General features: G+C 49.0%; 1 protein-coding gene across 3 annotated transcripts in view; it reads left to right on the top strand.

Moving 5' to 3' along the window:
• Positions 1–25442, top strand: part of C2CD2 (C2 calcium dependent domain containing 2) — a 64999-nt gene that overhangs the window by 16876 nt on the left and 22681 nt on the right. For all 3 annotated transcript variants that reach the window (XM_035283359.3, XM_054249091.2, XM_035283360.3), the window contains exons 3-9: positions 9905–10018; positions 12930–13034; positions 13650–13772; positions 18188–18311; positions 20916–21024; positions 23155–23219; positions 24863–24987. In XM_035283359.3, the coding sequence (XP_035139250.3) occupies positions 9905–10018; positions 12930–13034; positions 13650–13772; positions 18188–18311; positions 20916–21024; positions 23155–23219; positions 24863–24987 (765 nt within the window). The remainder of the gene's footprint in view (positions 1–9904; positions 10019–12929; positions 13035–13649; positions 13773–18187; positions 18312–20915; positions 21025–23154; positions 23220–24862; positions 24988–25442) is intronic.

The raw sequence follows: 25442 nt of genomic DNA, 5'->3' as shown, positions 1-25442 counted from the left end.
GTGAACATCGTTCTGTGAGTTCCGCTCTGGAGCTGCCGCGTCGGGCAGCAGGTTCACAGTGGTATTCTTCTTCTTTGGTCTCTAAGTCACACACCCCCCCATGGTCTCCAAATTTACACCGAATTCCGTGTCAGCACGGCCTTGTGTTCCCTCAGCTGGGCCTAATTCTTGGGAAGGAAAAAAAAAAAAACGGTAACAGAACTTGAGGACTTGTGACAAATAAGAGATCTAAAAGAAATGTGAACTTATCCCAGGGCACTGCCCCTCCCTTTCAAAGCTCACGCTATGAGGTCAGGTTGCATCTTTCTCATCTTTCTAACTCAGCCTTGACAAGGGACATGTGGTTGGCATTTGAGCCAAGACAGGGACAAGGCCGCCGGAACCCAGCATGTCTGTTACATAATGCCATCTCTGATCAGCGGATGAGGCTGAGCACTGGCTGGCCTGAACTCCCACCTCCTCTCCGTCGACAAACGCTGGACTTGTGCTCCATCTGGAGTCTCCTTGTGGGTTCTTCTCACAGTGGAACCGGCTGCGCTGCCCACTGGAGGCCCTTTTCTTGGACTTTATTGTGCCACCCCTGAAGGCCCCCGTGTGTCCAAGTCATCACCTTTGCAAATATCCGGTTCATCTGCAAAACCACAGAGTGCATAGTCTCTGCATCGTCTACGCAGAGTGCAGTCTTCCAGAGCTGGGAGCGGCCTGAGTCACCCACACCCGGCCCAGCCATGGCTGAGGCGAGGAGCGGTCCCAGCTGTTTACTCACAATGCTTTAGGCACCAAATGCGTGGGGTTTTTTCTCACACCAACTATCAGTTCTTCAACTCCGCGGCGCCAACTGGGTGTCCTACGATTCAACTTCATTCTGGGCGCAGTGGCTCACACCTGTAATCCCAGCACTTTGGGAAACCAGGGCGGGCCCAGGGCTGGGTCCCACCAGACTGCCCCCAGTTCAGACACCAGGTGTAGACTTGTGCCCTGTTCTTGTGATTGTCTGTAGATCAGAGATTTCCCCCAACCCACCCCCTGAGGTTCACATACCTTACTAGAGTGGCTCACAGCACGTAACTCAGGAAAACAGTTTACTTACTATTACTAGTTTATTATGAGGATATGACTCAGGACTGGCTTGTGTTGAAGGGATGCTTTGGCAGGCAGATGGGGAGGGCTGGGACTCCGGGAGCCTCATGTCCTGCCTGGGCGAGCCACCCTCCTGGCACCTAGCTGTGTTCACCACCTTGGAAGCTCCCCAACCATGTTGTTTCAGGGTTTTTATGGAGGCTTCATCACCTAGGCATGCTTGATGACATCATCGGCCCTAGGTGATTGGACTCAAGCCCTAGCCCCTCTGCCTTCCCTGGAGGTGGGGCTGCAAGTCTCTCAGGTGACCAGCTGCCATGCTGGGGCTATCTAGGTTCCCTACCCACAGCTCTCTTGTTAGCATATAAAAGACACTCTTCTCAGCCAAACATGGTGGCCCAAGCCTATAATCCGAGCACTCTGGGAGGACAAAGCAGGCGGATCACCTGAGGGCCAGAGATGGAGACCAGCCTGGCCAACATGGCGAAACCCCGTCTCTACTAAAAATACACAAATGAGCCGGGCCTGGTGGCGCATGCCTGTAGTCCCAGCTACTTGGGAGGCTGAGGCAGGAGAATTGCTTGAACCTGGGAGGCGGAGGTTGCAGTGAGCTGAGATTGTACCACTGCACTCCAGCCTGGTGATAGGGTGAGATCTTGTCTCAAAAAATAACAACAAAAGACACTCTTCTCAAAAGACACTCTTATCTCCCGGGAGATTCCAGGGGTTTTAAGAGCTTTGTGCCAGGAACCAGGAAGAAAGGCCAAACACGCATGTGTCGCAGGCGGCGAGCCCTGCAGGGTGTGGTGTTTCCTAAGGGAATCCTGGTGCTTGCCTTATGGGGCATCTGCTCAGACCAGGTGTGGAAGAAGCTCCTGTCCACAGCCTTGTGAGCAGGCTCCAGCCAGGGCTGGCTTGTAGGCAACAAACCGTGGCCTTTAAACCTTTCTCCAGGGGCTCTCTCTGCATTCTCTCCTAGTCCCGACGTGCACCGAGTGCATTTCTTTCTCCTAGACATTAATTACGTTCTCACACAAGAGCGACAGGTTTCTACCTACGTTCTCTTTCCTCAGGTCTTGGGAGAGGTTTGCTCCAGAATGTTTGACCCAGAAGAAGGACATTTTTATTTCCATATCTCAAGCCACCTGAGCCAGCCCTTCCCTGGCACGTGGGGGTTCAGAAGCTTTTCATGCCCACTTCCCTGGGGGTCTGAGGTCCACACATCGGTGACGAGATTAATGGGAATCCGGGCTTAGGAACTGTGCTGTGACAGTCGCTCACCGAAAAAGAGTTGCATTTTGTTTAGGAAATACGGTAACCAGACACCCTTATTTTCCAAGAAAAGAGAAAGAGTTACTGTTTTTATTATTGTTTTTCTCCTTTCTCCACTTCCCCTGTTCCCCACTTTTTTCTTAGCCCTTTAGAATGTGATTAGAGCCTTTTACCTCCTGTTCACCAGACATGGCTTACAGGGCCACTTCATCTAACCCTGTGCTCAGGAGCTCTGAAGCGAAACCCTAACCCACCAGGAGGCTGCCTGGAGAGACGACAGTCGATTTACAACCCGAAGTGTCCCCTGATGGAACTCTCCCCCACCAGAAGGGTTTCCGCTGTTACAACCTAGTTCTGCCCACTAAGGCACCAGTGGCCACCAGCTTGGACCACCCAGTAGGTCAAGGCACCAAAGCAAGTTACGTGAACCCTAACCTGCTCGTGCCCCCCTTTCATGACATTCATGCCAAGCCCCCTTTGAAAGTGCCTGCTTTCTGCTTCAAAAGCAATGTGGCACCCTTGAGGCAGAAGCCTGTTCTTTCCCTTAGCCAAGCTTTGGAAAGAAATAATTTATAAGCTTTGAAAATAAAGAAATAATAAATATAAAAATATTATAAATAAAAAATCTTATATATATATTTATGTAAGCATAAATATATATATTTATGTGAGCATAAATATATATATATTTATGTAAGTATAAATATATATTCAGATCTGCTCTTGTTGATTGGACTCTGCTAGCCACCATGACGAGGCTGGAGTGAATCCCATTTGGCCTCCAGAATCTAGCTTCAGCCACTGCACAAAATAAACCATGCTGTTAGTGTGATATTTTGCATTTTTATTACTTTTAAAATTTTTTATAGAGGCAGGATCTCACTGTATTGCCCAGGCTGGTCTTGAACTCTGGGACTCAAGTGATCCTCTCCCCTTGGCCTCCCAAAGTACTAGGATTACAGATGTGCTAATTTCACTTTTATGATTTCACTAGAGCTTCTGCCCCCACCACACCCTCACCATAAAAAGACAACAAAGATAGGGAAAGGAGAACCGGACAGCAGTGTCACCCTTTGCGTCTGTAAAACTGCAGCTCCAGACAGAACTGGATGATCGTGTGGAATTTCCCCCAGAACCTTATTCCACAGCCTCCGGAGGGGAACCCACAGCTCGCGCTGGGTGTGTGTGGCGTGTCGTGTGCACATGTGTTCTACCTGATGCCGAAATATGCCCTGAGAGCTTCGGGGTCGGGTAAGTGGGGAGGTGGTCCGCTGCTCTGTCTGCAACTCAGGGGGCTGCTTGTTTTGCGAGGTCACCATGGTTTAAAATTGTCCACTTTTGTCACTCTAGCTAGCTGCAGACAGGAAGCTCAGCTCAGTTGGCTTTTTTTTTTTTTTTTTTTTTTTGCTTTGCATGACTTGAAATTCCAGATATTTCATTAACCTGGAATTTATGCTAAAATGCTAACAGGTTGTGAAATTGTTTTGAATGAGGGTCTTTCCTAGGGTAGGCGGGAACTAGCATTGCTAGTTCCTCATCGGAGACCCCGCCCTCTGAGATCCAGGGCAGGTGCCGCCCCTGAATGGGACTCCCATGACGCCACCTGTTCGTCTGGAGGATGGTGTGTAGAATTCTGGGCTGAGTCAGCCTGCAGGTGCAGTCCGGCTCCAGCCTGGAGGAGACAGAGTGAGACCGTGGTGGCACTGGCGTTGTGTTGCTCGGTCGGAATGTAGAGCACAGGGCGTAGGAGGCCGGTGTGGCCGAGTGGCCTGGCTCGTCAGGAAGCACTGGCTGCCAGCGAGGGGAAGACCCACTTGTTGTTTATGTCTTTTAATATAAACCTGATGAAAGAGAACGCATTCACAAGCATCTTGAAGCTGCAGAATGCCCGCGTTAAACCGTGCTGTGCAGTATGACTGAAAGGCTGCCTTGTTTACTTTAAAGGATCTGACAAGAAAAGGGAGGGAGAGTGTTGCTGGGGGTGGGGTTGGAGTCAGGCTGGAGCAGGAGCCCCATGGGGTCGAGGCTCCCCGAGAAGATAAAACAGCAGCCCTTGGGGTTGGCCGCCATCTTGTTTCCAACATTTTTCATCTCAGTCCCCTGTGAGAATTTCTCTTAAAAATACATCCTCAAGCCAGGCACGGGGGCTCAGGCCTGTAATCCCAGCACTTTGGGAGGCTGAGGTGGGTGGATCACCTGAAGTCAGCAGCGTGAGACCAACCTGGCCAACATGGTGAAACCGTGTCTCTACTAAAAATACAAAAATTAGCCAGGCGTGGTGGGAGCACCCGGAATCCCAGCTACTTGGGAGAGGCTGAGGCAGGAGAATGGCTTGAATCTGGGAGGCGGCGGTTGCAGTGAGCCGAGATCGCACCACTGCACTTAGCTTAGGGGACAGAATGAAACTCCATCTCAAAAGTAAATAAATAAAAATACGTCTTTAGCTGTTTGTTTTGAATTAGTGGGCAGATAGGATTAAATGCTGTAGATGTTTGGTTAATCTTTAGCCTAATGGACTTTACTTTTTAAATTGAGTCCCAGTTCTGGAGTAGAAATAGTATTTTATGTCCAATTCATACTGTCCTGAAGAACATTGAGCAAGGGGAGACTCCATTGCAGAGTGGGGAGAGACATCTCATCAGGAAATCCACGTGTCTCTGCTTTGAAACTCCTTTGGAGCTCTCTCCTCAGGGTAGTGCGGTGAAAGTGAAAAGCACTCAGTTACATAAACCTCTGGATACATTTTCTCAGCATTGCTAGTTTCTTTGGAGACAAAAGTAATTACCTGATTTCCAGCTCTCTGGAGTGTTCTAAGAGAAGGAGCCCAGGCAGCTGTAGCAGCTTAATTGTAAAGGGAAGTGAAAGGTCACAGTGAGGTCTGGAGACTCGGGGGCTCTTGCTGGGGGACAATAGCGACACTTGGAGTAGCTGTGCCGGGATATTGGGCTCCAAGTCTAAGCAGAGAAGTAGATTCCAGATAAGCGCTGTTTGCATAGGTACGTGACTGCCTGAGGTCGAGGGGCTGGGGCTGGAGGGAGCACAGAGGAGGTGAACGAAGGCCTCCGCTCTGCCCTGCCCATGCAGCCTGCTCTTCAGCCTTCAGGTGGCTTTCCCCTCCCGTGACACTTCCTTCTGCTGCCCAGGGGCTCCCCCTAGCCAAACCCTCACCTGCCAACCACGGGTCCCCTCTTGGGCCTTCCATGTGGAGACCCCGACTTACAGCACACAGCCCACCCTCCAAAAAGCACGGTCGCTTACACAGAGAGGAACGTGTTTATTTGGAATGCAAAGTTCACCCTTCTGTTGCTTGATTTAGAAATGCTTTATGTAAACAGTCTTTGGTTGTTTGGGGAAAAAAATCTCACAAAAAGCAGTGCAGGTGGGGGGATGGCTGAGTTATCCAGAGAGCTCACTCCTGCAGATGCAGACCTGGGCTCGGTGTGTTCTGCACTGGGGCTGGGGGCTCTCACCGCTGTCCACGGAGGGGTTCACTGTCCCTGCCGCCCATGCTAGATACGGCTTCTGTTTAACTTTGCGAAATCCTGTACGAATCGTTTCAGAGGCCCAGTCTGTCCGTTCCGTGTATCTGGGATTCCCCGAAGAGCTCACTTGGAAAGTTCAGAAGGGGCTCCCATGACCCTGGCTGTTTGGGGTAGGGAGACTCGAGGGTGAGGGTCAGGGTCTCTGCCCGCTTGTGGGTATTTAGTAGATGTTAACCTTTGGCATCTGGCGCTGAGGAAGGCTAACCAGTGAGGAGTAGCTGTTTACCTGTGCCGGGTGGTCCTGGCTCTGCTGTGACGTCAGGAGCCCCTGAGCTGGTGGAGGCCTTGCCTCTGTTGGCCTGGCTGGGAGATTTAATCCCCGTCGTGGGTAACACCTTAATGCGCTGAAAGAAGATTACTTGTTTTTACAATCTCCTCTTCATTTTGTTCCTGTCCATTTGGCAAATGGGGCATTATCTGTGAGGGTGGCAGAGGCAGGGACTGGCCCTGGTGGCTGGCCCTCCAAGTGGAGCAGGAGCACTGTTTTGTTTGGCCGTGTGAAAATGTGAGGCAGGTTCAGACTGTTTCTTTCTGCTGCGGTGCAGTGGCACCGTCACGTCTCACTGCAGCCTCCAACTCCTGGCTCAGGTGATTCTCTCACCCTACCCTTCTGAGTAGCTGGGACGACAGGTGCACACCAGCATGCCTGACTAATTTTTGTATCTTTTTTTATTTTTGTTTTTTAGAGATGGGGTCTTGCTGTGTTGCCCAGGCTAGTTTTGAACTCCTAGACTCAAGCAGTCCTCCTGCCTCAGCCTCCCAAAGCGCTGGGCCAAGATTGTTGCTTTAAAGAATTTTTCTAGCCGAACTCTGAGGGGCGGCCAAGAAAGGCTTGGTCTGCTCTGCAGATTTATTCAGAGGGTAGGGAAGCCCTGGGGCTGGGGAAGGCACGCCAGGGTGTCACCTCGAAAAGACATTGCACATTCTGTCCGAGAGCAGAAAGTAGTGTTAACCTTCTTTAGTGGTTCAGCTTGAGTGGTTACTCGTGAGCCTTGTGGTCCTGCGTTCCAGAAGTTTTAAAGTCCTTTGATCTATTTACTTATTTATTCGCTGGCTTTGGAGCAAATGTGGTTGGTTTTCTGTGTATCAGGGAATGGTGGCGGGAAGCTTTCTGCAGAACTGGATACAAAGGGAGATGAAATTCTTTACTGCTTGGGTTTCGGCACTAAGTGAGCTGTCTGTTTTCTTGGTAGGGTTCTGACGAGCTTGGTGTAGAAGGCTCCAAAGCAAGAATGTGGTGCTCAGAGCCAGTGTCGGGTTTTTACATTTTTTATTATGTTTTTTTACTTTAAGCAGTAAAAGGCGTGGGCTGTTGAGACAAAGAACGGGGAATTTTCTCAATGTCATGTCATCGGTGTGTGTAACTCATCTGGCATCAAAATACGCTCCTCCGAAGAGGACTGTTTATACATCGTTTATTTTTAACATGCATAGATGACATTTCTTATACAAACATTTTTTGTTCTGGCCCTTTGTGAGCTCTGGAGATGATGGAAATATGCAATTAACCGTGTGAGTCAGTCTTCTGAACGCAGTGCTGTCAGAACCGGTGGAAAGGAGAATCTCAGGACTTCCTGCCAATATTGAGAGAAGGCGGAACTTTGTGTTTCTAGCTCTGTGGCATTGAGGTATTTGGTGGTGGACATTGGATGTTGACCCCTGCCGGGGCCTCGGGGCCCAGGTTCCGCTTTCATTCCACAGTGGGGTGGGCGAGCAGTGGGAAGAGCTGGGTCCAGGGTTTGGCCGGGGCCAGGAGCCAGCAGATGAGAAAGGAAAAGGGGAATGTCCTGGCCCTGAACTTGGGGGAATAGCAGGCCCTGAGTGAGTAATTATTTTGATAATCTTTCCATGTGGTATTTTAGATTATGATAAATCCACCAGAGAATTAAAGAATTTTCTCTTTCTGTCCAGTGACTCCCTGCAGTGGGGTTAGTGGTTCTTTTGGGAATGAGGGGGTCAGTCTGACTTACCCTCAGCCTCCTGATAGCTTTGCTTTTTGGCCAAACACTGGTCACCTGAGGAACCCCCTTGTGCCTGCCTTATGGTCCAGCCCAGCATGCCCCAGCCTCCCCTGCCCTCCTCACAGATGGTAGACACCTGGCACCTGGCCTGGTAATTATGCCACACGTGTCCACTTGGCCTCTGCCCCCGAGAGGGGAGCAGGGAGGTCTCCTGACCTCTTGTTCTAGATCAGATTCTGTAGAGGAATCGGTGGCAGAAACTACATCTTTCTCTGTGCTACAGTAGCTGTGAAAATCACTCCTCTAACACTGTATCATTCATGTCAGGAAACCAGTTTGGTGTATTCCTGATGTCATTTTCTTTCTCTTTCTGACAGGTTCTTGATTAGCTCATTTTATAATTTAGTATGGCTGCATCATTTTATAACTGTTTGATACTTTTTTTTTTTTTTTTTTTTGAGATGGAGTTTTGCTCTTGTTATCCAGGCTGGAGTACAATGGTTCGATCTGGGCTCACCGCAACCTCCGCCTCCTGGTTCAAGCAACTCTCCTGCCTCAGCATCCAGAGTAGCTGGGATTACAGGCGTGCACCACCATGCCCAGCTATATTTGTATTTTTAGTGGAGATGGGGTTTCTCCATGTTGGTCGGGCTGGTCTTGAACTCCTGACCTCAGGTGATCCGCCCGCCCTGGCCTCCCAAAGTGCTGGGATTACAGGCGTGCACCACCCTGCCGAGCTAATTTTGTATTTTTAGTGGAGATGGGATTTCTCAGTGTTGGTCGGGCTGGTCTTGAACTCCTGACCTCAGGTGATCCACCCGCCCTGGCCTCCCAAAGTGCTGGGATTACAGGCGTAAGCCACCATGCCCGGCCTGATACTTTGTTTTTTGAATTACTCCCACCTTTTTGAAAACCATGATACTGTCAAAATTATTTAAGTGGAAGCAACCCCTTGTGTTCTGGGTAATTTAAGAAAACATTTTTTTACTTCTAACATCTATATCTTACTTTCTTTTTAATATTTATTTTTAGCAAAAGAAGATGGCTAAAGTCTTTGACTTTATATGGATATGGAAACATTTGGGGGATTAAAAATCAGCTATTGTGGGGAAATAGAACAAGATGATATTCAAAGAAAAAGACTTCGTTATGTGTGGAAAGCGCCTAATAACTAGATTTGGACAAGACAGAGTTTAGCTCCTAAGAAGTTCATCAGGAAGCAAAGATCTGAAATATTGTTTCTAGTTTTCAAACTACTATGTTATAGAAAAGATATGAATCTGAATATTTATCCAACTTTGCAACTCTAAATTTGTATCCTTGCTAGCGTATAAAGTCCAGATTATTTTAATATAAAGATGCCTAGACCTGGTGTGGTGGCTCACACCTATAATCCCAGCACTTTGGGAGGCTGAAGCAGGTGGATCACCTGAGGTCAGGAGCTTGAGACCAGCCTGGCCAACAGGGTGAAACCCCGTCTCTACTGAAAATACAAAAATTAGCTGGGTGTGGTGGTGCACACCTGTAATTCCAGCTACTTGGGAGACTGAGGTGGGAGAATTGGTTGAACCAGGGAGGTGGAGGTTGCAGCGAGTTGAGATCGCTCCATTGTATTACTCCAGCCTGGATAACAGACTGAGACTCTGTCTCAAAAAAAAAAAAAAATTGACTATGGCAGCTGAGTGCAGTGGCTCATGCCTGCAATCCCAGCACTTTGGAAGGCCAAGGTGGGAAGATTGCTTGAGTTTGAAACCAGCCTGGGCAATATAGGTAGACCCCATCTTAAAAAAAAAAAAAAAATACAAAAATACAAAAATTTAGGTGGGTGTGGGGGCACACACCTGCAGTCCCAGGTACTCAGGATATTGAGGTGGGAAGATCACCTGAGCTGGGGAAACAGAGTTTGCGGTGAGCTGAGGTCTTGCCAATGCACTCCAGGCTAGGTGACAAAGCAAGACCCTGTCTCAAAAAAAAAAAAAAAAAAAAAGCCATTTCCCAGCTGCCTTTTCTGTTGGATACAGTTTTCTCCCTTACCTGTGCCTCCTCCAGGTGGTGGTCTGTCACGTGGTGGGCCAGGCCATTCAGTTCTTGGTCAGCGAGAAGCCTGCCTCGGGTGCTGGACGCCGGCTGTATGACGTGCAGCTCTCCCCATTCCATTTACAGGTAACGATGTGTAGAGTTTGCAATGTCTGAGAACCGTCCGAGTCACAGTTCTCCGAAATGTGAAGAGTGAGCATGGTGTGAGTGACAGGGCTGTAACGATTCATGTTTTATTAATTCCCGCTCATGTCATAATTTTCAAACTCTAAGCTTCCATAGAGTATTTTATATATGATCCCACATATATACTACACACCACACACATCCACTACACACACAAACACACATATATTGATAATAAACTCAGAGGTTGCATCCTCAGGCATTTGAACGAGTCGGGGTGTTGTTGATGGACAGGATAAGGCAAGTGGCATCAGAGACGAGAAGCGGGCCGGTTCCGAACCCGGCGCTAAGCTGGCTGCAGCTTGGAAACACAGCTGAGCGGCTGGGGTGGGGCGGTCCTCTTCTCAGTTTTTGGCAAAGTCAGTTTTCAAAGAACTCCCTTATTATTTTTATAAGTTAAAAAATTAGTATTACCATTATTCCATGTTTTAACAATAGACATAATAATAAAGGTATATATGTAATTATACATATCTCTACAATTTTATAGAGAGAGACTTATGGATCTATAATTACAGTAAAGCCAGCGACACTTCAGATGCCCAAATCATCATTGAGCCGTGCGTCCCTCACATCCCGCAGAATATTCACTGGAGTTCCTGTTTAGCTGGTATTTAAAAATCGCAGATGTCTGGGCCTGTTTCAAGGGTCACTGCTAGTCCAGTGCCCTGTTTCATCCCTGTGTCCTTGGACTTGGCTCCTAATTTGGAGGATGAGCTCGAGTCATGCAGAATTTCCAATCGCAAGGGAAGATGACATCCCGTGTGCTTTTCCTACAAAGGCGTGGTTTTCAATAGCCAGCACTGACAAAATTTCGTGGCTTCCTAAGTGGCTTTTTTCTGAAATCCGCCCCCCAGTTCCTCAGCCCCACCCCAGCTGCACTCCCTCTGACAGAATGGAAGCGGTGAAGAGTTGGCATCGTGGGCTTGCCAGGTGTTCCTGCTCTCCTGCATCCTGCAGATGATTTAGACAATGTGATTGGAAAGTCTGGGTCATGTTTACCCAAGCTTTGATGCACACTCTAGAACTGAGTGAGTCCAGACAGGCTCACAAACACAAATGAAGAAGTGTCGTTTCTGACATTGTGTTGATTGTATCAAAGTGTCCCTGCCATTGTCAGCAGCTGGCACAGAAGGAACACAGTCAGAAACCGGAATGTGGGCTGCCTCTCAGAGCAGAGGCAGCTGCTAGAGGTCAGTAAATAATTGATGCTGGTGGCAGGAGGCGCTGCTACCTCCCTGATGTTCGTCTGACCAGAGATGCAAGAGTGGTCTCCATCGACTCAAAACCATTAAAGGGTTTTCCCCTGGAATTACCTTTTTCCTAGAATTACCAGGCAAGGAAGGCAGGGTGGAGATGGTTATGAAGTAGAAGTCATCGTTTTTCTCCTACCCTGCTTCTCGCATGAGGCGAGAGTCCCTGTGCTCAGATGATCGAAGGTCACCCTTCCTTTTGTTTAGGAGGTTGGGAGGGGTGGAGATGCGCAAAGTTAGGGTTTTCGCTTTGGACCGAGCATCCGGCTGGAGAATGAAGGGTGCGGTGTTAGCTTTCTGTGGCTGTGGATACAAATGACCATGAGCAGCTTCAGGCAGCACAGACTGGGGAAGCCACCAGGAAGGAGGCCAGATGTCCAGCCAGGCCCACTTCAAGGTGCTGTCGGGCTGCCTGCCGTAGCGGCGGTCACAGGGGCATCTGTTCATTGCTTTTGGGTTGTTGGTTGAATTTCATTTCGTGGGATTATGGGACTGAGCTCCATTTTCTTGTTGCCTGTCAGCAGAGGGCCATTTCCAGCTCCTTGAGGCACCCGATTTTTCTGCTCAGGGTGCCTTCCTCCACCTCCACAGCAGCAGGGAGGCACGCAGTCCTCACGCCACATGACCAGCCCCTCTTCAGGACTCAGTGTTTCCACTGGGCTCATCTGAAGGGCACAGGGTTGCCTCCCATCTTGAGGTCCTTCCCCTATCGCAGCCGTCCAGTGTCCTGTGCCCTGTAAGGTCCCAGTCACAAGTTCCAGGGATTGGGGTCCACTGTTCTGTTTCCCAAATGGACTGGATGGGTTGAACCATCCTTAGAGATTGGAGTCCAGTTAGAGGCTGCTGTGGGGGCCCAGGCAAGAGACAGTAAAGACGCCATTGCACTCCACACAGAATCTTCAGGACTGCGTGAGTGTGGGAGCAGGGCAGCCCACGTCCAGGGTCAGAATGAGGCGCCCTGGGCCCTTCCCCAACTCCTCTCTCACTTATGCCTTGTGGGTACTCCCAGGAGGAGAAACCCAAGCACAGCAAACTATTCATGCTCAAAAGACTGCAGGGCTTTGAGGACATCTGCTTGTCAGCCACCAGTGTGGACGTCTCTTTGAGGGGTAGGTTGAGGCCAGGAAAGGGGCAGAAGTGGGATGGGTAAAGGGAGTTTGGGGTCCTGCTCTCCATTTTGAAAGCACATAGTATGCCAAGTGGAAAGCTCAGCAGTTTTCTTTAATAAGTGAATAAGTGAGCAGGTACACACATACATGCACACACACACTCACATGCACACACTCACATGCACACATACACTCACATGCACACACTCATGCACACATACATGCACACACACACTCACATGCACACACACATGCACACATTCACAGGTATGATGCTCACATGCACACTTGCACACACATGCTCAAGTACACATGCACAAACATGCACACACACATGCTCACATACATACTCATGCACACATGGACACACACGTGCTGACATGCACATATGCATACACACATGCTCACATACACAGTCACATGCACACATACCTGCACATTAAGGCTTTGGTGGAAAGAGTAGCCCTCTAATAACTTTTTTTTTAACAGCTGGAGTTCCACCTGAAAGAGAAGAGAGAGAACCTCCAGATTAGCTGGTCCTTCATGAATGTGCCCGAAATGGCCATTACTGTCCAGCCCAAAACACTGGGGGAGGTCAGTCCGTATGGTTTTACGATTCTTCCATTGGCGTGAGAGTGCATGTGTGTTAGGACTGTCTGCGGTGGGGAACCAAGTGTACGTTGGTGTTGGTGGCCTCCTCTCCTATAACCAGCCACCCATTCTCAGGCTGGCTTGGGCCTCTCGGGATGTGGATGGGCCCTTTGGCTTGGCAGGGCCTCGGGCGGAGGGGGGTGGATGGCTTTGATGGATCGAATGCAGGGCTGTACCAGGAGTCACTTGACCACTTAAAAAAATCCTGAAGCTTTCCCTGCCCCACCCCAGATGCGGATTTAATGGGCTGGGGATTATTTTAGCACTCGTGCAGCCCTGGGTAATGACACTGTAGGTACCCCCTCAACGCTCCGCCACATCTGACGATCAGTCCTCTCTCCCATGGTGAGGACGCTGCACTCATAACTTGGGCTGAGTCCGAAGGCTGCTTCCAAGGGCGGGGCCTCCTTCCTTTCTACAGTTTGTGCAAAAACAGAGCTAAAATCTGAAGGTGATTTCCTTCCTGCGTTGCTTGGTTTTAGTCCTCTGAAGGTGTGAGGTTGGCGGCAGGGAGCGGGCTTGCAAAGTCGATCTGCCAACTCTCTCCTCTTTCCCCAGGACCAGGTGGCCGAGACGCGCACAGTGTCGGACACGCTGAAGGACCTCTTGAAGCATTTGGTTGGTTCTGCCTCTCCATCAGTGCTTCTGATCACCAAGCCCACGAATGTACAGGAAGCTCAGGTAAACGCATCTCGGTGCTGAGGGTGCATCTGAACCCCATTAGGGGCCATGGCAGCCTCTCTTGGAGAATCTGTGTGCTTTTCCAGCGTTCCTCCACCTCCCTTAGTAGAGCCAAGATGGCATGAGTGCTTGCTGGGATAGCGATGGTGGGTGTGGGATTTGCGTTTGGAGCACAGGGCTGCAAAGCTCCATGAAGTGAAAGGAAAACCTGACATTTCCCTGTCCATTCAGATCCTGAGACCTCATCCTTCCAGGACTAAGGTACCTGGGAAACCAGCCAGTGTTCAGAACACTGCCCCAGAAGCAAACAGAGCCCAGTGGGTGGGATAGACAGAGATGGAGCCGGCCTGCTGCCCTGCTCCTGCCTGTAGTATCTGCTGCCTCTTGGAGGTCTGTGTCCTCTGGCAGCGGACGATAAAGGAGACTAGTCTCATCTGTGCGACTCCCTTTTCCATATCGCTTGCCTCCCTCCTCATTCTAGAGCCCTCCTGCACTATCTGATTAGGGTGCTACTCACTTTTCTGGTTAAATTCTCATCCAGAGCATTTGCCCTGGTCAACCTAATGTGCCTAAGTAACACGTCAGCGATCCTTTGTTTAAGGTGAGTTCTCTTAGTCATACGCTGATCTTTTTTATCATGACTCTGTAAAACAGGCACTTATAGTCCCTGAAGTTTAAAAAATATATTTCGGGGCTGGGCACAGTGGCTCATACCTGTAATCCCAGCATGTTAGGAGGCCGAGGCTGGTGGATCATAGGTCAGGAGATTGAGACCATCTTGGCCAACATGGTGAAACCCCATCTCTAATAAGGTACAAAAATTAGTTGGGCGTGGTGGCACATGCCTGTAGTCCCAGCTACTTGGGAGGCTGAGGCAGGAGAATCGCTTGAACCCAGGAGGTGGAGGTTGCAATGAGCTGAGATCATGCTACTGCACTCCAGCCTGGTGACAGTGCGAGACTCCATCTCAACACACACAGACACACACACACACACACACACACAGTCTTTATTATCTAGTGCTTAGTGAGGTCAGTTTGAAAATATAAACTCCTGTGTGATGCCGGTCCTTGATCTGCCATTCTTATTAGGGCAAACATCCCCAGCTGTCAGTGGGTAGAGTCTGAAGACTTTGATTCATTGAACAGATACCAGTGGACGGCAGTGTTCGGTGCTAAGCCCTGGCCCTGGGGGTCACAGGAGTCCGAGGAAGCGTCGTCACCCTCCCAAGGCCTGCACTACGCAGAAGGGCGCTGGGCCAACAGAGCAGAGCAGGAGGGTGTGGATGTCTCGGGGGGCTTCCCAGGGGCCTGAGGTCTGGGGGCACTCAGCCTCTCCAGATGGAGAGGACCAGGCCACGCTTCTTGGGAGGTGAGAGCAGAGTCCCAGTGCTGACCCTCTCAGTAATTCTGTCACAGTAGCTCATCTCACATCAGAAGTGACTATTCCGAATATGACAATAAACCTTTAATATCAGAATGTATGCAACTTCATAAAACAGTCGTGTGTTTTGGAATCCATGAATTTAAAAATAATAGGACCCAGACAATCATAACTTCAATCATGCTTTTACAGAAATTTGTAGTTTATTTATCAAAATAGCATATTATATATATATATAAAATAGCATATATATACACTAAAATAGCATATATATATAAAATAGCATATATATATAAAATAGCATATATATAATAAAATAGCATATATATATAAAATAGCATATATATAATAGCATATATATATAAAATAGCATATATATAATAAAATAGCATATATATAATATGCTATTTTGAAAAATAAACTACAAATTTATGTAAAAGCATGATATATTATATACACATATATATCAAATATTGGTCAGGACTTTTTAGAGAAGCCGAACCAATGGGAGTGTGTGTGTGTGTGTGTATGCAGCTCGCATAATTTTGAAGGCTGTGTGTGTGTGTGTAAGCTCACATAATTTTGAAGTGTGTGTGTGTGTGTATGCAGCTCACACAATTTTAAAGGCTGTGTGTGTGTGTGTATGTGTCTGTGTATAATCAGCTGACATACTTTTGAAGGCTATGCGTGTGTGTGTGTGTGTGTATACTCAGCTCACATAATTTTGAAGGCTGTGTATGTGTGTGTGTGTATAATCAGCTGATGTAATTTTGAAGGCTGTGTGTGTGTGTGTGTAAGCTCACATAATTTTGAAGTGTGTGTATGTGTATGCAGCTCACATAATTTTAAAGGCTGTGTGTGTGTGCGTGTGTGTGTGTAATCAGCTGATGTACTTTTGAAGGCTATTGTGTGTGTGTATATTCAGCTCACATAATTTTAAAGGCTGTGTGTGTGTGTGTGTGTGTGTGTAATCAGCTGACGTACTTTTGAAGGCTATGCATGTGTGTGTGTGTGTGTATACTCAGCTCACATAATAAAGGCTGCGTGTGTGTGCGTGTGTGTGTGTGTAATCAGCTGATGTACTTTTGAAGGCTATGCGTGTGTGTGTGTATACTCAGCTCACAATTTTAAAGGCTGTGTGTGTGTGTGTGTGTGTAATCAGCTGATGTACTTTTGAAGGCTATGCGTGTGTGTGTGTGTGTATACTCAGCTCACATAATTTTGAAGGCTGCGTGTGTGTGTGTGTGTGTGTGTGTGTGTGTATGTACTCAGCTCACATAATTTTGGAGGCTAAGTCCTGAGTTCTGTGTTTGGCAAGCTAGAGCCCCAGGAGAGTCACTGGGTAATTCTAGCTCGAGTCTGAAGGCCTGAGACCCAAAAAAGCCAGATGTACATTCCAGTCCAAAGGCCAGCGGGCTCAAGACCTGTAAGACACTGTTTCAGCCAAGTCTGAAGGCAGGACAAGACCCTGTACCGGCTCAAGCAGTGAAGACAAGGAGTTCCGTTTTACTCAGGCTTTTTGTTCCATTGGGCTTCAACTGACTGGATGAGGCCCACCCACATGAGGGACGGAAATGTGCGTCCCTAGGGGTGCTGAGTCAGATGCTAATCTCATCCAGAAACACACTCACAGTCACACCCAGAATCATGCTGAACCAACTATCTGGGCACCCCATGGCCCAGTCAAGTTGACACATACAGTTGACCATCACCCTCAGCAACTGAAGGAAGGTCCTCTCCGTCCCAGACAGGTAGATTGCTCTGTCCCCAGTGCTCATGTCCTTGCATTTCAGGGACATCAGCAACTCCTTCTTGGGCTCCAGCACCCTGAGCTCACATTTGGGAAGTGCCTAGAAAACGGTGTTTTCCAGGTGGGAAAGAACACCTGTGTCTCTTGAGAAGTGCTCAGTCAAATCAGCACCCAGGGTCTCTGCCTGAAAACTTCTCACAGCATGGGGGCTGGCGCCACCTCTGAGAAGCCCTTCTGGGTCCCCGAATGCTTGCAACTAACAGAGCTTCTTTTAAAAGAACACCTGTGGCTGGGTGTGGTGGCTCATGCCTGTGATCCCAGCACTTTGGGTGGCCAAGGTGAGAGGACCACCTGAGGTTGGGAGTTCAGGACCAGTCTGGCCAACATGGTGAAACCCCATCTCCACTAAAAATACAGAAAAAAAAAATTAACTGGGTATGGTGGCAGGCACCTGTAATCCCAGCTACTCAGGAGGCTGAGGCAGGAGAATCATTTGAACCCAGGAGACAGAGGTTGCAGTGAACCAAGATCGCATCACTGCATTCCAGCCTAGACAACAGAGCAAGACTCCATCTCAAAAAAAGAAAAGAAAAAAAGAACACTCTTGGCAGTGGGTGACAGGTGGAACCCAGTTTGGGAAATGCTGGTTTGAAGCTGGGCTCTTCCAGATTTGGGTGCTTTCTGCTGGAAACTCCCTGGTGCCTTTGGAGGGTGTGGTGTGATGGAAGCTGGTCCCGGCTGCAGCTGCCTCTGTCTCCTAACCTGTGCAGTGCTAAGGGATGCGTAGCCATTCCTTGTGTGGATGTTGGACTCTGTGTGGAGGCAGGAAACGGGTGGAGGATGACGGCCCTGGCTGTTCCCATCTGGCTGGTGTCCTGCCCTGTGCCAGCAGCCGTGGGCACCCGCAGCTGGCAGAGGAGGTCCCCATGCACTTAAGCACCTGCCCGGGTCAGATAGTTTAGACCCATGGCAAAGCAAGTTCCATCTCCCCCTGCAGTAAGGTTTGGCAACCCTGTCTGTAGCCAAATGCGTTGCTACTTGTGCTTGCTGTGTTTAGGATAGAAAATGCTCCACGCTGGGGATGATGGTGGCTCATCAGTTCCCTCCCTTCCTATGAGAAGGGACATTGTTTCAGAGCAGAGCCTGGAGCTCAAGCTGCCCACGCAGACTTTCCTGTAGACACCCACCCCCGCCGCCCCCCATAACAGGAGTCCAGCTGCTACTTCCTTGGTCCTCAGTCTCCCCACGAGGACGAAAAATAAAGTGCTCTTTATGTTTTCAGAACTTAGAGTGTGCTCCGTCTACTGCTCAGGAATCCTGTCCTCCCAAACCTCCGAGGGCTCATGACCTAAAGCTGCTGGTGAGGAGTATCCGCGCCTTCCTGCTCCGTGAGCCGGATGCTTCAGGTGGGTGATGACGGGATCCTGCCTCCTGGAGGGGGCTGTTTCTGCCCCTGAGCAGAGTTGGGGCTGCCAGGTGGGCTCCGAGGGGCGTGGATTCTCTGGTGGCACCCTCACGTGGGGCCGCAGCAGAAGCCTGCCTTTGTTGCAGAAAACACCTGAAAATATAACAGGAACAAGAGCTGGTTAAAAATCCAATCCCGTCTCTGCACGTGTGAAGGCCTGTGGGAGAAAGGAGTGTCATGGGTGTAGCCTTTTTCATTTGTCTGCAGTGATCCTTTTTTCTCTTTTCTTTCCTTTTTTTTTTTTTAATATTGAACCCATATGTATGTGTTGAGCGTCCTGACCAAGGTGCAGCTTCTGCTTTCTTAGAAAGTGGGTGAAGAGGCAGGGTGCAGTGGCTCACACCTGTAATCCCAGCACTTCGGGAGGCTGAGGTGGGCGGATCACAAGGTTAGGAGTTCGAAACCAGCCTGGCCAACATGGTGAAACCCTGTCTCTACTAAAGATACAAAAAATTAGCCAGACATGCTGGCACATGCCTGTAATCTTAGCTACTCAGGAGGCTGAGGCAGAAGAGTCACTTAAACCTGGGAGGCACAGGTTGCAGTGAGCCAAGATCATGCCATTGCACTCCAGCCTGGGCAACAGGGCAGGACTCCGTCTCAAAAAAAAAAAAAAGAATGTGGGTGAAGCGGGGAGTTGATGCATCAGGCGGCTTCGGCCACACTCGGGACTCCGGTGCTGGGAGGCCACGGCTGCTGTTGGAGCCAAGGCAAGCGGCACAGAACGGATGACCCCTTCCGGGTGGTTCTGAATCACTGCTGAGCCCTGGACACAGGGTCACTCAGGACAGGGCACTTCTTTACACCGCAACTCCATTTTGCCAAGAACAGGAGCGAATTGTGTTGCCCGAGCATGTGAAGGGGGACCTTTATCTGCAAGGGGCTTCTTCCAGTTCCAAAAGCACAAATAGGCCACATCTAGCAGCTGAGACTTTGCACAGGGCCGAGCTGTCGAGGATTTCTTTCAGTGAAAGTGCCGCGTGTTGCCCTTTAAGCCTGTACTGCTTAGTGGCTCTGCCTGGGCTCCCCTGGACTCAGTCAGCCAGGGTTGGGGGGCCCAGCTCCCACATGCACCTACCCTGAGGCCAGGCACGGTTCCTGCCTCTCCTGGATGTCCTCACGTCTGGGCCCGAGCCTCCCTTGACGAGTGACTGTGAAAGCCCAGTAGAGAATGTGCGTGGGCTGCTCCTCCCTCCTGCTGCGTGGGCCGCTCCTCCCTCCTGCTGCGTGGGCTGCTCCTCCCTCCCGCTGCGTGGGCTGCTCCTCCCTCCCGCTGCGTGGGCTGCTCCTCCCTCCTGCTGCGTGGGCCAGGGTCCATACACTCGCAATGACTGATTCCACAGTGTATTGGGACCGTGTGCTGCAGGGAGAAGCGTTGTCTCATAGCAGAAAGAACCGTTCACTAGTGACATGTCCCACCACCCGGGTCGAATACCCCAGCAGCCCCTGTCTGGTATAAGGCGAGAAAGGGGTGCTCCGTGAGGTATCTCCCCATTCAGGAGTCAGCAGGAATCGATGTTTAGGCTTTGGCAAGCTGTTAGTCTTATCTAAAAGTGGGGACCAGGCCTCGGTATGTAATGGTGCTGCCTCGCGGGGAGGGTCCCCTGGGAGCCCATGACTATGCCCTCATAATGATTTTCCTGATTAGCTCCCGAGTCCTGTGTATCATCTCACTAACACAACAAAACTAGCTCACACTAGTACCATCAACACTCAAGAAATCCAAACAGTCTGAACCGTCTTACCTGCCATGAACCTCATTACCCTTGCCCTCCCGTCCGTGTGTATCTTGTATATAACAGATGAAAATCATAAACCTTATTGAGCCCTCAAAACATTCGGCCACCAATGATACTGCAGCTCTGAATATTCAGACTGAGGATCTGGCCTTCGACTCTTAGGTAATTCCAACACTGTATCTACAGCCAGGTGAGCTCTGACTCCCTCAAGTTGATAACGTGTGGCCTGCACGGATGGAGGGGGCCGGGCACTTGGGGTCAGCCCGGGGCTGTTGATTATCAAATGTGGGAAAAATTATTTCACCCTGATAAAGGCTGGTGTTTTGAGAGTTTGAAAATGGCAAACGAAAGAATTCCCACTCTCTGAAGTGGGTAAGCCTCAACCTTAGTCATTTAATTTAGCCTTTCTTTCTTTTTTTTTTTTTTTTTTTTTAGACGGAGTTTCGCTCTTGTTACCCAGGCTGGAGTGCAATGGCGCGATCTCGGCTCACCGCAACCTCCGCCTCCGGGGTTCAGGCAATTCTCCTGCCTCAGCCTCCTGAGTAGCTGGGATTACAGGCACGCGCCACCATGCCCAGCTAATTTTTTGTATTTTTAGTAGAGACGGGGTTTCACCATGTTGACCAGGATGGTCTCGATCTCTTGACCTCGTGATCCACCCGCCTCGGCCTCCCAAAGTGCTGGGATTATAGGCTTGAGCCACCGCGCCCGGCCCAATTTAGCCTTTTTTTCTATGCGTACAATGGGTTCACTCAGTTTAAAGAATAAAAATAAACACCAACACAATGTCCTTCCTTTACTGACAGGCCACATGGACACAGTGTGCGTCGTGCAGCTGGATGATCCTCTTCAGAGGTTCTCCAGCACCCTCACGAGGAGCACTACGGACCTCACGTGGGAAGAGGAATTCACCTTGTGAGTCTGGCCGCGTTATCATGGGCCTGCGTGTCCACGCTGTGTCTGCTCGGGAGCGCCAAATCCTGAAATCGTTCTGCAGCACCGTTTAGGCCAAAACACGAAACCAAAAAAGTTAAAAACAAATGGTGTTGGCCAGGTGCAGTGGCTCACACCTGTAATCCCAGCACTTTGGGAGGCCGAGCTGGGCAGATCACGAGGCCAAGAGGTCTAGACCGTCCTGACCTACATAGCGAAACCCCGTCTCTACTAAAAATATGAAATTAACTGGGCGTGGTGGCGTGCGCCTGTAGTCCCAGCTGTTGCGGGGCTGAGACAGGAGACTCACTTGAACCCAGGAGGCAGAGGTTGCGGTGAGCTGAGATTGTGCTACGGCACTCCAGCCTGGAGACAGAGAGAGACTGCATCTGAAACAAAACAAAATAAATCCAAAAACCAATGATGTCTTAAACATCTTAAAGGTAGCTTGAGCTCCAACGTGAGTCTGTTTTCAAAGGCAGCTCTTAGAGTCAGTTTTCTCCTCCTGCCCAGATGTGATGGGAGGGAGCTGTTGCTGCGTCTCTTAGAGACACACATACCATCCAGGGCAGAAAGGGAGGTGCCTCTGACTGAATCCAGAACTTAACAAAATAGAAAAGGGCTGGACACGGGCGCTCATGCTTGTAATCCCAGCTGTTTGGGAGGCAGGGATAGGAGGATCGCTTTAGTCTAGGAATTTAAGACCAGCCTGAGCAACAAAGCAAGGCCTCTTCTCTACTAAAAGTTTTTAAAACATTAACTGGGTATGGTGGCAGTTGCCTTTGGTACTCCCAGCTACGTGGGAGGCTGATGGAGGAGGATCTCTTGAGCCTGGGAGAGCAAGGCTGCAGTGAGCTGTGATTGTGTCACTGCATTCTAGCCTGGGTGACAGAGAGACACTCTGTCTCAAAAAAAAAAAAAGAAAAAGGCTGGGTGCAGTAGCTCACACATGTAATCCTAGTACTTTGGGAGGCTAACGTGGGTGGATCACTTAAGGTCAGGAGTTCGAGACCAGCCTGACCAACATGGTGAATGAAACCCTGTCTCTACTAAAAATACAAAATTTAGCCAGACATGACGACGGGTGCCTGTAATCACAGGTACTCAGGAGGCTGAGGCAGGAGAATTGCTTACGCCTGGGATTCAGAGGTTGCAGTGAGCCAAACTTACACCACTGCACTTCAGCCTGGGCAACACAGTGAGACTCCATCTCCAAAAAATAAAACAACAAAGCATAGAGAAAGAGAAAAATGTAGGCCATGCATAAATAATGGGGTAAGAATGAGAAATGAAGTGCTATGAAATAGAATCTAGCAGCACGTGAAAAATCAGCCAGCGGTGTTCTTACTGGGATGTATGGATGTAATGTGCTTTCACACAAGGAAATCTATTAACGGTGTTCATCATATTGCTAGCTCAAAGGAGAAAATAAACGTATTATCTCTACGTATGGCCAGAAGTCATTCAGTGACATTTAATACCCATGCTTTTTTTTGAAGATGCAGTTTCGCTCTTGTTGCCCAGGCTGGAATGCATTGGCGCAATCTCAGCTCATTGCAACCTCTGCCTCTTGGGCATGCAAAGATATATGCATAAGAATGTGCGTCTCTGCCGAGTGCGGTGGCTCCCCCCTGTAATCCCAGCACTTTGGGAGGCTGAGGTGGGAAGATGGCTTCAGCTCAGGAGTTTGAGACTAGCCTGGGCAACATAGCAAGACTGCGTCTCTACTTTTTTGTTTGTTTGCTTTCTTTTTAATGAAAATAAATAGGTTACGAAGGAGGAAGATGGTAGTTCATGTTCCGTATTTTGTGTTTGAGTCATTATATAGCTGTGCTTTCAGTATGGCAATGACTGAAATTTAAAGTATCTCTTTAAATTCAAGTTAGTGAAAATTTTTAAAAATGACGTTCAGTTCCTCAGCTTGCACCAGCCACCTCTCCAGTGGTTTCCAAATGAAACAGCAGATACTTTTTCCTTTTTTGGCTTATATGTCTCAGTAGTTTGCTAAATATTGACATTTTTATGTTTCTATAGTCAGAAAAAGTACTGTATTTTGTAAAAAGAATGAAGCAGTGCATTTTTTAGGACTCATAACTTTTTTCTCTTCCAAAGCGAGTTGAATGCCAAGTCGAAGGAGTTATACCTGCAGATTTCAGAGTCTGGGCGACCCTCGGAAGGTGGGTTGAGCAGGAGGACGGAGGCCCTGCCCTCTGGAAAGGTCCTCGCCGGCCTGACCAGGGCCTCAGGAAGGGGCGGAGGGAGACCCAGCAGAGGAAGCCGACCCCTTCACTAAGTGACTCCGGTTTTCCCACGGCAATGTTTGGTGGAAAGGCAATTTGAGTTCTTAACAAGGTCATGCATTTCGGGGAAATATTCAACTGGATTTTTTGAAAAAAAATCCAAAATCTTTTATGCAACAATTCTTGGCTTAGAGAAGTAATTCTGAACCTTCCTAGCCCCAAGAGACCTTTTTTTTTTTTTTTTTTTGAAAACAAAAAACAAAACGAAACACAACCTTTTAACTGTGGTAAGATAAAAACAGAAAGGTTATTATCTGACCCATTTCTGTGTACATAGTTCAGGGGCGGTAAGCACATTCCCACTGTGCAGCGGTCACCCTATCTGTCTCCAGGGTTCTTTCATCCCTGTTCTGCTGCCTGCATGAGTTTCATCGGGTATCCCTATAAAATAAACTTCAGAGGCTTAAATGGAACTTACCATTTAGACACAAAAAAGCAACAATTAGAGGTAAAATCACTAAAATGAATGTGGTCCTGTATGTGTGTGTGTGTACAGATCAGTAGTTTCGAGATCTGTTAGGTTTTTAAAAATATAAATATTTTCTTAGATTTCAAAACTCTCCCCATAAACGTACCAAAATTGGGAAGTCCTTGGCCAGCTTATCCAGCCATAAAGTCATTTGGTTACCTCCTCAAGTTAGAAGGTCATTATTTCTCCCAATTAACTGGATATACCCTAGTTGTCAGCAAGAATCCTGAGGTGACTTCCTTGATTTTGGAGTCCCGAGAAAGCGGGGATGCCGTGAGTTAGGAATCCTGAGAGAGAAGTGCTCCCAAGTCGGGACCAGCGCAGCCTGGGGGCACTGTTTACCTGGAGAGGAGCCAGCTTCTGAGCCAGCATTCCTGGTCCCCACTCCTGCTGGCCTCATTCACAGTTCATCCCAGCCAGCCTGATGCAGCCTATGAAATTTCCAGCTTTCCAAAATCAATACAAAGAACAGCCACATAACCTTTACTCAGAATCTCGTATCCTTAACATTTGCCCAATTTCCTTTATTATTTGTGCTCATGCTTGGTCTCTCCCTGCCACACTCATTTTCTTTTTACACACACACACACACACACACACACACACCCCTTGAGGGTAAATGGCATGGGTCTTGATTCCTTAGTGTGTTTTCCTAGGAATGGGGATATTCTCTTCTGTGTCCACAGCACAGTTTTCAGCTTCCTGAATTTACTTTGCTGCAATTCTTTAATTTATGCCCATTTTCCAATTTTTTGTCCCTGGGTGACCCCATGATGTCCTTCAGAGCAGCTGCCTCTCCACTTCAGCCCAGGGCCGGATGCTACCTCAATGTCCTGTGGCTTTAGCATCCTCCGTCCTGCAGCGTTTCCACAGTCTTGCTTTGTCTTTTGTGACATAGATGTTTTTAAAACGTTCTGAAATGTGAGTGCTTTCGAGTGTGCTGATGCACGTGAGGGGCGCATTCTGGCTGCCGGGTGTGCAGGCCCCTTTGTTCTCACGGAACCCCATGGAAACATCAGCAGCCCCCCTTGCCTGTGTCCTGTCTTTCCAGGTCTGCTGGCGACGGCGACAGTTCCTTTGGATTTATTTAAGAAGCAGCCTTCTGGACCACAGAGTTTCGTGTTGACCAGTGGGTCTGCCCGCGGCTGCTCGGTGCTGGGCTCCGTCACGGCAGAGGTAGGGCGAGGCTGTCCACCACGGCCAGGTTCCGCTGGGAGCCTGTATCCCAGGACTTATGTCTGCCAGAGTCTCGCTTCCACTTCCGTGTGATATAAGACCTCACTAAGAGGAGGTGCTATTTCATCGTACGCATGTCTAGACTCAAATAGAGCACGTTCTGTGCTCTACGGTTGAGTTGTGTGCTGGAGGAGAGAGCCAGGAGGATGCCAGTTTATGGGCCCACCCCAAAAAGGCCTTTGAAAATTGTGCCTGGTTCTCCAGCTTCTGTTCTGTTTCCATCATTATGTGTTGAGCTGGCTGTGTGTGAGGTGGGGTCTGTGTCCATTCTGGGAAGATCCAGGTTAATTGGAAATAAGTGATCTTAAGGGAAAAAAATGACAGGTATTTCAGACGAAGGCAGCGTGACATGGCTGATCAGCCTGTGCAGGTTCCAGAAAACCAGAAACAAGTAC

This window comes from Callithrix jacchus, chromosome 21, assembly GCF_049354715.1.
Source record: "Callithrix jacchus isolate 240 chromosome 21, calJac240_pri, whole genome shotgun sequence".
Taxonomy (NCBI): domain Eukaryota; kingdom Metazoa; phylum Chordata; class Mammalia; order Primates; family Cebidae; genus Callithrix; species Callithrix jacchus.
This window is presented reverse-complemented; position numbering and strand designations above follow the sequence as displayed.